General features: G+C 39.3%; 1 protein-coding gene across 4 annotated transcripts in view; it reads right to left on the bottom strand.

Annotated features, from left to right (window-relative positions):
- Positions 1-15,623, bottom strand: part of ppp1r12a (protein phosphatase 1, regulatory subunit 12A) — a 238,941-nt gene that overhangs the window by 131,132 nt on the left and 92,186 nt on the right. For all 4 annotated transcript variants that reach the window (XM_059977568.1, XM_059977565.1, XM_059977566.1 and 1 more), the window contains exon 3: positions 3,886-4,004. In XM_059977568.1, coding sequence (XP_059833551.1) covers positions 3,886-4,004 — 119 coding nt within the window. The remainder of the gene's footprint in view (positions 1-3,885; positions 4,005-15,623) is intronic.

Raw genomic sequence — 15,623 nt, 5'->3', positions numbered from 1 at the left:
TCTGAAACATCAATTGCTTATTCCCCTCCACAGACAATGCCGGACCTGCTGAGTTCCTCCAGCATTTTGTATGTGTTGGCCCATAATAATATTGTTATTGCACTTGTTTTTAAATTAGGAATACAGAAAAATGTTCATCTTTCACTGCAATCTAAGGTATCAAAATTGCTCTGGCTGGCATTATTCACAGTCTATATAACTGACTTGGACTTGGAGAAGTGAAAACATCTGCAAATGACAAAATGATAGCTCCATTTTATATGAGGTACTTCCTATTCTCTCCTTGACCTGACAAATATAAAAAGTTGTAAACTCAGCCAGCTCCATTATGGGTGCCAGCCTCCCCAGCATTCATGACATCCTCAAAAGGCAGCACCACCATCCAGGATGTGCCCTCTTCTCATTGCTACCATCAGGGAGAAGGTACAGGAGTCTGAAGACACAAACTCAACGTTTCAGGAACAACTTCATTCCCTCTGCCATCAGTTTTCTGAATGAATATGAACACCACCTCACTATTTTAACCTTTAAGTTATTTTTAATATATTTTTTATTGTAATTTATAGTATTTTAATAGGTTTTGCACTGCATCACTGCTGCAAAACAGATTTCACTATGTCAGTGATAATAAACCTGATTCTGATCAACTTATTGATCAAATTTAAAATTAGTTTTGTGTGATCTAATGACAAATTTAGATCATAAGATTAACAGCAGGACTCCACAAAGTATGACCACAAACAGTTTAGCTGTTAACCTGTTACTCAAAGGACACAAATTAAAAACATAACCTGGGAAGCTGTAAAACTGGATCCATTGATTTGTGGACTGGCACCAGGAAAATTATTGTGTTTTCCTGAAACTCCTGGCTGACTCAAAGCTGTCTGACACAGAAGGTAATCCAGCTTTTTTGCTGCCCAAAACCACAGTCTTCCCGTAACAAGCCTACCTTGCAGAAAAAAATAAGCTGCTCAAATCAATGTAGATAACCAGGAAAGACTAATACAACTGAACAAATTAAATTTCACACTAGAATTCTCCACAGTTATAAAAAAAGGAATGCAATGCAAATAATTGAATGAAATTCACACCAAAAAGAAATACATTCTGCATGTACTTGAGGAACAATCTGGCAAACACAGTGTGATTTCTAACCTGAGTTTTATTAAATTAATCTATTGGGGAGAAAGCTGTATTCTGGGAAATTTTAAAGTTCAGCTAGCTTCATTGAACTTAAGGTAGACTGGTAGTTTATTTTGCTGGACAGACGAACTAGGAGTATAATTCATCAGTGAAGCATTTATTAATAACTCCAATCAGGCATGTGTATTGGGGTAGAAAATCGTAAGTGATGTTGGCACTGGGAACAAGGTCAAACTTGCAGACTGCCCCCAAGCACATCCTTGAACTGTGTTGGTCACTGACGCAAACAACACATTCCACAATGTTTCAGTATACATGAGAAGTACAGCTAATCTTTAAAGGAGAGAATTACAGCTCCTCTCAAGAACTCCACTACATGAATCAATGTTGTTTAAGGAAAGCTATGCTTTAGATCAGATACTGAATATCTTATTCAAGATTGCTTAATGTAATTTCCTGTATTCAACTGAATGAGCATAAAGCAATTGTTACTCCAGATCTGATGCAACAAGATGCAGTATGATAAAGAGAACACAATTTTTAAAAACATGATAGATAAATACGCAAGACAGCTTATATGCATACAATAATTTTATGCCCATAAAGTAATGTTAGGCATAGAAGTATCTGTGCATAAGATAACTGACAGGAAATGATAAAGTAGTGGGAGTTTGAGGGGTGAATTAATGGCAGGAGATATTAGTGCTTGGAGAAAGTGACTGCTTTTGAGTTTAGTGCTATGTAGCCTCCTCCCTCATGGGAGTGGGACCAACAGTCCATGAGCAGGGTATGTGGGATCCTTCATGATGTTACTGGCCCTCTTCTGCCATTTTTCTGTATACATGCCTTCGACGGTGGATAGGCTAAGACCAGTGATGCATTGGGCAGTTGTAACTACAGTTGCAGAGGCTTACTGTTTGTCGCAGTTCAGCTTCTGTACCATGCAGTAATCAGGATGCTCTCCACTGTGCATCTGTAGAAGGTCATTGGAGTATTGTGCATGGTGCAGCTCTCTTCAGCTTCCTCAGAAACTAGTGACATTAGTGAGCATTCTTGACTGTGAAGGATGTGTTCTGGGATCATGACAGGATGTGACAGGTTACCATCTACACCTCGGACTTCAACGACTGCACAGAGTCTTGTCACCTTCAGAAGTTTTCTGATGACTCTGCCATAGTTGGATGCATCAGCAAGGGAGATGAGGCTGAGTACAGAGCTACAGTGGGAAACTTAGTCACATGGTGTGAGCAGAATCATCTGCAGCTTAACGTGAAAAAGACTAAGGAGCTGGTGGAGGACCTGAGGAGGGCTGAGGCACTGGTGACCCCTGTTTCCATCCAAGGGATCAGTGTGGACATGGTGGAGGATTACAAATACCTGGGGATATGAATTGACAATAAACTAGACTGGTCAAAGAACACTGAGGCTGACTGAGGTGATGTACATGTACTTTGATAACAACTTACCTTGAATGTTAGTTTCACTGGAAAACAGATACAGGAGGTTGTTTGAAATTTGAGGTGGATTGATCCAAATATACAACTAAATTATATTACATACCAAAATGTACTACTTCATATTCATCCAGATTAAATTTCATTTGCCACCACTCAGCCCAACTTTCCAGCTGATCCATTGTCCCCTATGCCCTTTCAGAACTTTGTTATCTCCTACTCATAGTTTGTTGTTAGCAAGCTTATTTATCAGTCTACCTGATATTGTCATCCAAATTCTTCATATGAATAAAAGTCATCTGATCTTCCACATACATTCACATTTCTGTGTGCACTATTTAAACTGAGTGGTTAGGACTTTCTAAATCATCTTGTAAATAATCATGACAACATGTAAGGAAATAAAAATATTGTAATCCATGCTGTCAGATGTGTTCTGAGCATTACAAAAAGTTCAGCCATCACAAGCAATCACACCAAAGGTTGATGCCGACCTCAAAAGCACGTCAGTGGAATATTAGCCAACAGGTGCTTTCCAAGCATACACAACCATACACAAGTATACCGCCAAATGAAGCGACATTCCTCTGGACCAAGGTGCACAATTCACAGTGCAGAGAATTCATAATGTTACCACAAATAAATCAAGAAACAAAAAATATATTCCAGACTATTGAAATATAGCAAAAGGTGGATTTATGACACAAGCTATAAGGTAAACAGAGTAATATTTTTTAAGAATGCTCTTAAAAAGAACATAATGGACTAAACCTGATGAAGATTCATCAAAAGGAAATGTCTCCAAGGGAAAATCTGATAGTGGTGTGTGAAAAGATGAGGGATATACATCAGTAAATGTAAGCAGGATTTTTCCCAGAGGTTGGGTGAGACTAGAACGGGAGGCCATAGATTAAGGGTGAGAGGTGAAATACTGAGGAGGAACTTCTTCACTCAGAGAGTAGTGAGTGTGGAACAAACTGCAAATAGAGAATACAGGCTCTATTGAAAAGAAATTTGGACAGGTACCATGGGGAGGGTATGGAAAGCAATAGCCTGAGTGTGGGTTGATGGGACAAGGCAGAGCAACAGTTCAGCACAGAGCAAATGGGCTGAATGGCCTGTTTCTGTGCTGCAGTGGTCTACAAAAAAGTTTTCACTTGCAACAGGACTGGTAACTAAAGCATTTGCAGGTCAGCAGAATTATCAACCAATGCAAATTCTGAAAGCTGACACTAACAGAATTCTACAGTCAATAACACAAATACTTTACAACACAGCATTCTCTTACCTTGCCTCCGAATCTCTTCCTGTAAGAGTTCTTCCATGGTTTCTTCTTCTGCGATATCTAATGGAGTCTCTCCTTCACTGTTCACTGCAGCTACATTTGCTCCGTGAGTAATTAAATACCTGCAAAATATTTGCAAAATTTAGTGGATTGGACCCGATTCATTAAAAACAAATGTATTAAAACTTTGACCTAACTGCAAATTGATTGTTGAGGTTGCTGGAAAATTGCCCCCATTAATGCAAAGTAAATCAGAATCATCACCATCATTCACATGAACAATCCTGTAAGCTGATGTTTTCCTCTTAATGACATCACAGTGGAGACCAAAATATTAATATTGAATAATTCAGATTTAAGATTGCACTTTTACTCAAATATAGTCATAAAATCATTCCACATTCACGTTCCCACCACTCACTCTAAAAATCATGGTTGATCTCCTGGAATTTAATCCAAAAATATTTCAGTCCTGTAGATAGACCAATTCTCCCAAATATTTTATAGCCTGTCAATATTTTATTAGGTCTTTATCCTTTGGAGCGTAGAAGGTTGAGGGGGGACTTGATAGAGGTATTTAAAATTTTGAGGGGGATAAATAGAGTTGACGTGGATAGGCTTTTTCAATTGAAAGTAGGGAGATTCAAACAAGAGAACATGAGTTGAGAGTTGGAGGCAAAAGTTTAGGGGTAACACAAGGGGGAACTTCTTTACTCAGAGAGTGGTAGCTGTGTGGAACGAGCTTCCAGTAGAAGTGGAAGAGGCAGGTTCAATATTGTCATTTAAAGTAAAATTGGATTGGTATATGGACAGGAAAGGAATGGAGAGTTAAGGGCTGAGTGCAGGTCGGTGGGACTAGGTAAGAGTAAGCGTTCGGCATGGACCAGAAGGGCCGAGATGGCCTGCTTCCGTGCTGTAATTGTTATATGGCCACTGATCCTCACCTTTTCTAAAGCTGCATTCAATATTGTCTTCAAGTTTTTGCTCATGAAAGAGGGAGGATGAGAAAAGCAAAAAGTACACAAGGGGAAATCCGTCAAGAGTGAGTGCACAGCAGTCCTATCAATCACAGCAGAACAAAAATACAACACAAATCATGCACAAAGACTGACAGCCAATGTGCAAAAGACAAAAAAGCTAGAGCTAGAGGTGAAAGATGAAATATTTAAGGGGAATCTAAGAGTGAACTTCTTCACTCAGTGTGGAACAAGTTGCCAGCAGAAGTGGTGGATGGGGGTTCAATTTCAATATTTAAGAGAAGTCTGGATAGGTACATGGATGGGAGGGGTATGGTCCAAGTACGGATTGATGGGATTGGGCAGTATAACAGTTTAGCCTGGTCTACATGGGCCACACAACCTGTTTCTGTGCAGTCGTACTCTATGACTGTATGACAGTTTTTTTTAAAAAAAGCAGTGTTATCCTTTGTTCTTGCCAATGTTGATCTTCTCTGACATTACTATAAACAAATTATCCTTTCCCTATCATGTGACTGTGGGAAACTGTTGCACAACAAATGCTCATCACGTTTCCAACACTCCACAGCAACAAGGTTCCAAGGAAATTCAATAAACTGTTTGGATTATATCTTTATCATATATCCAGATTCACTGCATCACATTCAACTCAGAGCAAGTCAAAAGTGCATATTCTACAAAAATTTGGGAATTAAATTGATGCAAGAATCGGGTCAGATTCAAAGTTCAGAGTAAATTAATTATCAAAGTACATACATGTCACCATATATAACTGTGATTTATTTTCCTGCAGACACTCAAGAGTAGACAAAGAGACACAATAGAATCAATGAAAAACTACACAAAGCAACCAATGTGCAAAAGACAAATTGGGTAAATACAAAAAAGTAAAACAAAATAATAAATAATGAGTTACAGTCCTTGAAAATGAATCAGCTCAGATTCATTCTTAGAAACAATCTAATATCATACAGCAATTTAAAATCTCAAGAATGCAACAGTCAATAACAACAGTAATTTTACTTGCAGCTAAAACATGAGAAAAATTTGTTATATTTTTAAAGCTAGAAGCCGGTGCAACATTCTGAATTGCTCAACACGTTGGCAAAGATACTCCATCAATGTACCTATAATACATAAAGCTCAGTTAGAGAGCACTTGAAGATCTATGAATTTGTGACATCTTAATTACCTGGCCCAACAGTATGATAACTCAGAAAACCTTCCAGTGACAATGTTGGGCTTCAGTCTTTAATATAACTTTGTTTTAAAAATAGCATATCTCACCAGGCTCCTGTCTCAATTCTGCAACAGCAATCAAATCTCTACTGGAGGTCAGAGGTCTTTGTGGATGTCACTTAAGAATGCTATTTGGTTTGACAAAAGTACCACGCCATGGTAACAGGCCCAAAAAAAGACCAGATCCAAATGAATTTCAATGCTGGCCAGCAGGACATCTAAAATTGCATATTTGATTAGTAAGGGATACATGGTCTTTTTCTTTGCTTCCAGCTTTCCAAGGATTCGTTCAATCTATGCAGTACAGTTGATGATTACCTTGTCTGCCTTTCAAAGGTCACTTCTCTATCTGAGACCCTGCAACAGATTTTAAACAATAAAGAACAAGATCAGCCTCTGAATGGTTCGCCACTACACAGCTGCTCCAGTTTATAAATCCAAAAGGTGTCCCTGAATGAGGTCTTTCTTAATTTCTGCATCCACTCAGACATAATTTCCCTAAAAAGAGAAGATGAATACTCAAGAGGTACAAGATTTCCACAATGCTAGTGAAGACTCAGACTACTACCTACAAGCATACCAGGACCAGGTGCAAATAAACTGCCCCCTGCATTTTATATCAATCAAAGCGAGCTTTAACCAAGCACAAAAGCCAGCTTACCAGCCACCTGTTTGGTTGTCATATTGGCAAAAACCTCCTTCCCTCCCCTCCCCCCTTTTGCACTACTAATTAAATTTCATTTTTAATACTTTTAATTGTAATAAGATTTTTTTAATTAAGTACTGCACAGAACAACAAATTTCATGACATATGCCAGTTACATTAAACCCAATTCTGCTCTTGGACAAAAACTTGAACCATCCAACTGAACATGATAAAACATTACCGGTGGATATTAAATATTAAATACAAGGACTAAAATACCAGCACAAGCAAATTACTGTGGAATTTTTCCACACAGCAGTTTTAGGAAAATTCCTTAGTTGTAACACTATCAACAAATACAGGAAGTCCCGAGTCCTGGTTTGCATAAGGGATATTGCTCTTCAGAGCAGCTGTCCATTAGCCAATTGCTCCAAATCAAAGAAAAGCCCATTTTCAATGGCTACTCATAGTCAAAATTAAGTACACTATTGTTTGAACAAGTACATGTATGAACAAGTGCAATGAAAGACTTGCAGCATTACAGGTAGCAACATTCACAACAATTTAAAACCATACACAATTTTTTGCATAAAAAAGACAATTAGAACAAATACAAGAGATTCAGCATACACCAGAAATCCAGAGTAACACACACAAAATGTTGGGAGGAACTCAGCAGGTCAAGCAGTATCCATGAAGCAGAATAAAGTCAATGTTTCGCACTCAGCACCTTCTCAGCCTGAAACATCAACTGTTTATTACTCTCCACAGATACTGCCTGACCTGCTGAGTTCCTCCAGCATTTTGTGTGTTACTGTCATAATATTGCTATACTGAGTTAAAGATTAGGTTTTTGCTGGCTGGTTCACAAACCGAATGGTTGAATGGAAGTAACTTTTCTTTAACCTGATGAGGCTTCGATACCTCCTGCCCAAAGGTAGTCGCAAGAAGATGGCAAAGCCCAGATAGTGAGTATTTTTGATGGATGTTACCTTGTTGAGGTAGCACCTTTTAGGTATCATTCCATGTGTAACTTTCTGGAAAAAGTTAATTCATTTCATTATCACCCTAACACTAACCATAATCAAGCTAATAGTATATCCTGTACTCAGTCATTCGAAAACACGTGAAGCTGTTATTAATAGCTTGAAAAATATTTCAAAAGTGTATCAAAGAATTTGCCTTATAAATTGTTCTGAGTCATCTGTAAAAGAAGCCCCTGTACTGGAACTTACAAATAAAGTCACCTTCACTATAATTAAAGCTGTTGAAATACTCAGACAAAACAATTCAAGGTTGGTGGCCATTTTCTCCACAGAGGCTGCCTAATTTGCTGATGTCTTGCTGAACACACACCATTCTGACATTTCAGTCGGAGAGCTGGTACAAGAGCCTGAAGATCCACACTCAACGACTGAGAAACAACTTCCCTTTTACCATCAGATTTCTGAACAGTCCATGAATACTACCTTTTTTTTGTGCAGCTTGAGTACACCTTTTCCAAAATCCCAAAATCTGGAAAACTGAAATCCATTTTTTTTTTGAGCACTAACATGACACCACAAATGGAAAATTCCACAGGTGCTTGTAAGGTTCTCAGGTAATGTGCGGGTCTCTGTGCACCACAGACAGTTCTGAGAAGTGACCTTACAAATGTAATGAACAGAAGTTAATGAAATATATAACACTGCATAAAATGAAAAATGAAGATCTCAATTGTGTACTGAGTCGATTCGTCAGCATCAGAGTAAACAAATGCCTCTTAACAGTACGCTGATCATGAAACAATCAAAAATCTAGTTAATTGTGAATATTCATCAGGCTAGCTGCAGAAATTTAACAAAAGACACGGCATTAAATGTTTAATGATTTGTGGTGATAAAGTGTCTGTCGATCACCAAGCAGCAGAGAAATTCATCAATCAATTTGCCAAGATCATCGCTGATAAAAATCTAACATGCTGAATGGCTATATCAATACAAGTGTGATGAACAAGACAAAGGCTGCTTACTGGTAGCGGAATCAGAATCAGGGTTTATTATCATCACCATATGTCTTGATATGTATTAACACATTTGTCAGCACACATTCAGAGTCGGAAGTGATGGTAATCCCAAGATATCCTATTATATATTCCAAAATCCAAAACACTTTTGGCCCAAATATTTCAGATAAAGGGTAATAAACCTGCATTACTTCTGTCATTTACAGATTTGTCTTTGCACTTTTGCTGTAAAACAATTTTCATGGTATTTGTTAATGACAATGAATCTGATTCTAAATATTCTAAGATTCCTTTTTTTTATATAAATGTACTGAATTTCCCCAAAAGCTGTTCTATGATCTGTTTAACAGGTGCTTTTCAATTCATCGAGTCTCAATTTTGTGGGCCAAATTACTTCATGGGTGCTGTAAATTTCTAACCCCAGTCAAAGGAAGTTTCCCAGTTAAAATTTCACATCAAGACTTCAAAGGCTTGATTTGAATTTGGAACAGTCGAAGGACTTATTATGGTAGTCATTTTTAAAGCTAGTCCATTCTTCATGATGACGTCATGGGCTGCATGAAACATCGGAGACCTGACAACATATTGAGCAATCTAGTTTGTCTGAAATGCTTATCACATATTAAGTTTATATAGAATGCTCTTTATGTTGCCATCTCTGAGCCACAATAAACGTAGATTACTATACTTTGAAATACAACAACTAGGGAATATTGCCTCAAGATTCAGGGGAGAAGATTTAGGATGGAGATGAGGAGAAACTGATTTTTCCCAGAGAGTGGTGAATCTGTGGAATTCTCTGCCCAGGGAAGCAGTTGAAGCTTCTTCAATAAATATACTTAAGATAGTTAAATAGTTTTTTACATCGTAGGGGAATTATGGTTTATGGAGAAAAGGCAGGTAAATGGAGCTGAGTTTACAGACAGATCAGCCATGTTCTTATTGAATGGTGGGGCAGGCTCAATGGGCCAGATGGCCTATTCCTGCTCCTATTTCTTATGTTCTTATGAAATAGCAGGAGAGCACAGTTGCAAAACAGTAATCCTGAAGTAGCAATGGAGGATCTCAACCTGAAACATTGGCTATTTATTCATTTCCAGAAATGCTGGCTGACCTGCAGAGTTTATCCAGTATGTTGCTCTGGACTTCTGTCATCTGCAGAACCTCACGAGACCTTAGGATGTAGGAGCAGAATTAGGCCATTCACCCCATCAAGTCTGCTCTGCCATTCCATCATGGCTGATCCCAGATCCCACTCAACCCCATCCTTCTCACCATATCCTTTGATGCCCTGACCGATCAAGAAATAATCAACTTCAACCTAAAATATACCCACGGACTTGGCCTCCACCGCAGTCTGTAGCAGAGCATTTCACAGATTCACTACTCTCTGGCTAAAAAAAATCCTCCTTACCTCTATCCTAAAAGGTCACCCCTCAAGTTTGAGGTTGTGCCCTCTAGTTCTGAATACTCCCACCACTGGAAACATCCTCTCCACATCCACTCTTTTCAACATTCAGTAGGTTTCAATGAGATCTCCCCGCATTCTTCTAAATTCCAGTGAGTACAGGTCCAAAGCTGACAAGTGGCCCTCATATGTTAACCCTTTCATTCCTGGAATCATCCTCTTAAGCCTCCTCTGAACTCTCTTCAAAGACAACAGTCTTTCTGAAATATGGGGCCCGAAACAGTTGGCAATACTTCAAGTGCGGCCTGATTAGTTTCCTATAAAGCTTCAGCATTATCTCCTTGCTTTTATATTCTACTCCCCTTGAAATAAATGCCAACACTGCAATTGCCTTCTTTACCACAGACTCAATCTGCAAATTAACCTTCTGGGAGTCCTGAACGAGAACTCCTAAGGCCCTCTGCACCTCTGATGTTTGAACCTTCTCCCCATTTAGATAAGAGTCCGCACTATTGTTCCTTTTACCAAAATGCATTATCATGCATTTCCCAACACCATATTCCATCTGCCACTTTTTTGCCCATTCTTCCAATTTGTGTAAGTCCTGCTGCAATTGCATTGCTTCCTCAACCCTACCTACCCCTTCACCTATCTTCGTATCATCCGCAAACTTTGCCACAAAGCCATCAATTCCATTATCCAAATCATTGACAAACAATGTGAAAAGCAGCGCTTCGAATACTGACCCGAGAAACACCACTGAACACTGACGGCCAACCAGAAAAGGCCCTTTTTATTCCCACTCGCTGCCTCCTGCCTGTCTGGGCTAGTATCTTTTCTCTAACGCCACAGGATTTTATTTTGTTAAGCAGCCTCTAAGTTCAGCACCTTCTGAAATGTCTTCTGAAAACCCAAATAAATGACATCCACTGTCTCTCCTCTGTCCATCCTGCTTGTTACTTCCTCAAAGAATTCTACCAGATTTGTCAGACAAGATTTCTCTTGACAGAAACCGTGATGACTTTGACTTATTTATTATTAGTCTCCAGGTACCCCGAAACCCCTTCTTTAATTATGGACTGCAACACTTTCCCAACCACTGAGATTAGGCTAACTGCTGTATAACTTCCTTTCTTTTGCCTTCCTCTCTTCTTCTAGAGTGGAGTGACATTTGGAATCTTCCAGTCCTCTTGACCATGCCAGAATCAAACGATTCTTGAAAGATCATGACAAATACATCCATTATCTCTTCAGCAACCTCTCTCAGAACTTCAGAATATATTCTATCTGGTCCAGGTGACTTATCCACATTTAAGACCTTGAGTTTGCCTAGCACTCTTTCCTTTGTAATGGCAATGACACGCACTCCTACTCCCTGACACTCATGGACTTCAGGCACACTGGAAGTGTTTTCCACAGTGAAGATCTGTCCCCAATCACTACCTCACCAGCATCATCTTCCAGTGGTCCAATGTCAACTCTCACTTCCCTCTTATTCTTTGTATAAACGCATACAACTTTTGGCAATCTGCTTTATATTATTGGCTAGTTTGTCCTCATATTTTATCTTTTCCCTTCTTGTAGCTTGTTTCGATGCCTTTTGTTGGACTTTAAAAGCTTTACAATCATTCTTGCAACCTTATAACCCTCACACTTATAACGCTGAAGTGATGATGCACTTGCACACTGTATCAGAGAAGCAGGCAGCCAACTGTCTCCACCTACCCACTCTGCAGTTCTGTAAGATGTCTGGTCCAGTCTTAGCCTCACTGTGTGCATGCCCATGCCCTCCTACTTACCACTTACCTCCCATATATGCCAAGTAATTGTGAACACCTACCTTGAATACAAAATAATACATACCAAAAAAAGATTTATTACCCTCCTGATAAAGCCAATAAAGGCTTCCTTTAGTGATGACAGTTTGTTAAATCAGACCCCTGTCAGGAGGAGGACATTATTCAAGGAACAATATCTGCCTAGACAAGATGCAAAGTTAAAACTTGACATCTGGGCTGAGCTGGCTTGATTTTAATCTGGAACAGCCAAAGGATCTATTATAGTCATCACTTTCAGAGTTCGTCCACTCTTACTTAATGAGATATAGCACAGATTAGGCCCTTCTGGCCCTTTGAGCAGTGCCACCCAGCAACATCCCATTTAACCCCAGCTTGATCACAATTACCAATTAACCTACTGACCAGTAGCTCTTTAGACTGTGGGAGAAAACTCAAACTTAAGTGAAAACTTGAGACAAAATAGAAACAAATCTCTACAAAGTCATAGGAATTAGTTACAAATATAAAACATAAAACAATTGATTGCATCAGTATTCACCCCCTTCAAGTCAGTATTAAGTAGATGCAACTACAGCCTTGAGTCCGTGTGGATAGGCCTCCATCAGCTTTGCACATCTGGACACTGCTTTGCAAAACTGCTCAAGCTCTGTCAGACTGCATAGGGATCATGAGTGAACAATCTTTTTCAAGTCCAGCCACAAATTCTCAATTGGATTAACTTTGAACTCTGACCTGGCCACTCCAGGGCATTAACTTTGTTGTTTTTAAGCTATTCCTGTGCAGCTTTGGCTTTATGCTTAGGGTCATGGTCTTGCTGAAAACCAAATTTCCCTCACCCACTTTCCCCCTCACTTGCTAGTTTGCACACTTCCCCCTACCCCCACCTTATTCAGGATTATGCAGACCTGAAGAAGAATCTTGGCCTAAAACATCAACAGTTGATTCGCTTCCAGAGATGCTGCCTGTCCTGCTGAGTCACTATCTGTGATAAGATTCATAAGTCACAGTGTATTTATTGCTCATCCTTAACTGCTGTGTAATAATGCAACTTCAATGGGTGGTACAATCACTTTCATCCACCTTTATACACGTTCCCCCGATGTATAAAAGAAAATTCAAGAGATCAACACAAACTTACGTTCACAGATTACACAGCACAAAGTATAAATTACGACCTCTTGGCTTATTCATATTATTGACAAACAATTAATCAATTTATTCGGGTTAAAAGTAAAGGTGATCATAAAGTAATCCTGCACAAACAAGAAAATCTGCAGATGTTGCAAATCCAAGCAATCACACAAAATGCTGGAGGAACTCAGCAGGCCAGACAGCATCTAGGAAAAGAGTACAGTCAATAGAAACATATTAAATAGGTGCAGGAGTAGGCCTTTCGGCCCTTTGAGCCTGCACCGCCTTTCAGTATGATCATGGCTGATCATACAACTCAGAACCCTGTACCTGCTTTCTCTCCATACCCCCGACCCCTTTAGCCACAAGGGCCATATCTAACTTCCTCTTAAGTATAGCCAATGAACCGGCCTCAACTGTTTCCTGTGGCAGAGAATTCCACAGATTCACCACTCTGTGTGAAGAAGTTTTTCCTCTCTCGGTCCCAAAAGGCTTCCCCTTTATCCTTAAACTGTGACCCTCGTTCTGGACTTCGCCAACATCGGAAACAATCTTCCTGCATCTAGCCTGTCCAATCCCTTTAGAATTTTATACGTTTCAATAAGATCCCCCCTCAATCTTCTAAATTCCAGTGAGCATAAGCCCAGTCGATCCAGTCTTTCTTCATATGTTTCAGTGTTTCAGGCAAAACCCTTTGAAACAATGTAATCCTTTCCACATTCACGACAATATCAGTCCACTAGTTAAATATTTTATAAATTCCAACCATTTAAGATGGGATTCTTTTGCCTTCAAATAGATCATGTTTATCAAACCGAATTGAGCAGCCTTACAACTGAAGCAAAATAAAAATTCTGAACTGCTTTGAGGGCTCTGAAAATGAGCAAGAGCTGTAATAGTCAATATGCCTGACATATCATAAAATACTCTGCCTTTATTTGGCAACTTTAACTCTAATATATGGAGTGTGTAGAGAAAATATTGAATCAGCCACTAATTGCTCCCATTCAATCTCAACAGGTTCTTCCCACTTCTCTTCCTCCACCTACTTTGGCTGTATAATACAATCAATTTTCATGCATTTCACATGTTGCTTAAAATCTGGAAGCACCCCATGAGAAATATAATTCAATATTTCAAGTACATAAAACACCAATCATTAACCATATAAGGACAACTTTAAAGTTTAATTCAATTAAAAGTATACTTAATGAGGTGTGCTGTTGAAATGGGGGTGCAAATACAGTGCTCTGGCAGATCACTCATGATCAGTGTTATCAAGTTGAAAACAATGCAAAGCACTTTCATGATTTGCCTACACTAGCAAAAACAAAGTTTTCTCGTAAAACAAATATTTTTAACAGCAGGTGCTGATCTATCTTTGGCAACATTATTGTCAATTATCACGTGTTGCTCAGAGCACCTTCCAATGACCATTCATGAGCCTCTCTACATGAATATCTTGTTAGCCATGTTCGAACACACTGAAGGTCACAGAGAACAGCTCAGAAACAGCCCTTTGGCCCATCTTGTTCCTGCCTTGTCTCATCGACTCCCTCCCATCGACGTACTCACATCCACCACTTCCACCGGAAGCCCATTCTGCACTCTCACCACTCTGAATGAAGTTCCTCCTCAAATCCTCCTTCAGCTTTTCAACTTTCACCCTTAACCTATGCTCTCTAGTTAAAGTCTTGCCCAACCTCGTGGAAAAAGCCTGCTTCCTTTTACCCAACTCACTGTATCTAGCACACTTGTTGGCTGTTCTTAACTTTCAGTTCATTGCATCAAATGTAAAAAGTGTTCAAATTCATCCCATTTCTCTCACCATTTTGGTTACTTCTTGCACCTGTTTAAAATTTCAGACATCTTCCAAAACTGGTATCTTGTGCCTCCATCACTGCCTTGGTTTTTCTATTCACAGCTATGCTGAAGTCTGGACTAACAGTCCAAATTATGTCCTCAGACTTTAAGTGATATGCAGAGAAAATATTCCCCTCCGCATGCTTAATATGAAATCACTGGTTAGGACTTAAATGGTAACTGACTGCATCAGCCCAAGTTAATCACTCAGGGATCTGGTGCCTCTTGTTCCTTGGAAATAACCATCAGCTTAAGGTGACACAGAAATTTCATCAGAAAACTTAAAAGTTCCATAACTTCAGCAATTAAAAGCAACATTACACTCAAATTCACTTTCATAAAATTTGAGAAAAGCAAACTTTAATCAGTTCTAACCCGATACATGGTATGAACATTGATGTCTCTAACTTCCAGTAATGTTTACCCTTCCCCTATTCCGCAATCTGGCTCACCTCTGACCTCTTCTCCTCACCTGTCTATGACCCCTTTTGGTGACCCTTGTCCTCCACTTTCTCCCTTGATCCATTAACTCTCATATCAGATTCCTTCTTTTCTCCAGCCCTTCACCAATCACCTCCCAGCTTCTCATCTCACCACCAACCTGATCCCATCTGTCATCTACACCAGAAAGTCTGCAGATGCTGAAAATCCAAATCCACACACACAAAATGCT

This window comes from Hypanus sabinus, chromosome 8 (assembly GCF_030144855.1).
Source record: "Hypanus sabinus isolate sHypSab1 chromosome 8, sHypSab1.hap1, whole genome shotgun sequence".
NCBI classification, from domain to species: domain Eukaryota; kingdom Metazoa; phylum Chordata; class Chondrichthyes; order Myliobatiformes; family Dasyatidae; genus Hypanus; species Hypanus sabinus.
This window is presented reverse-complemented; position numbering and strand designations above follow the sequence as displayed.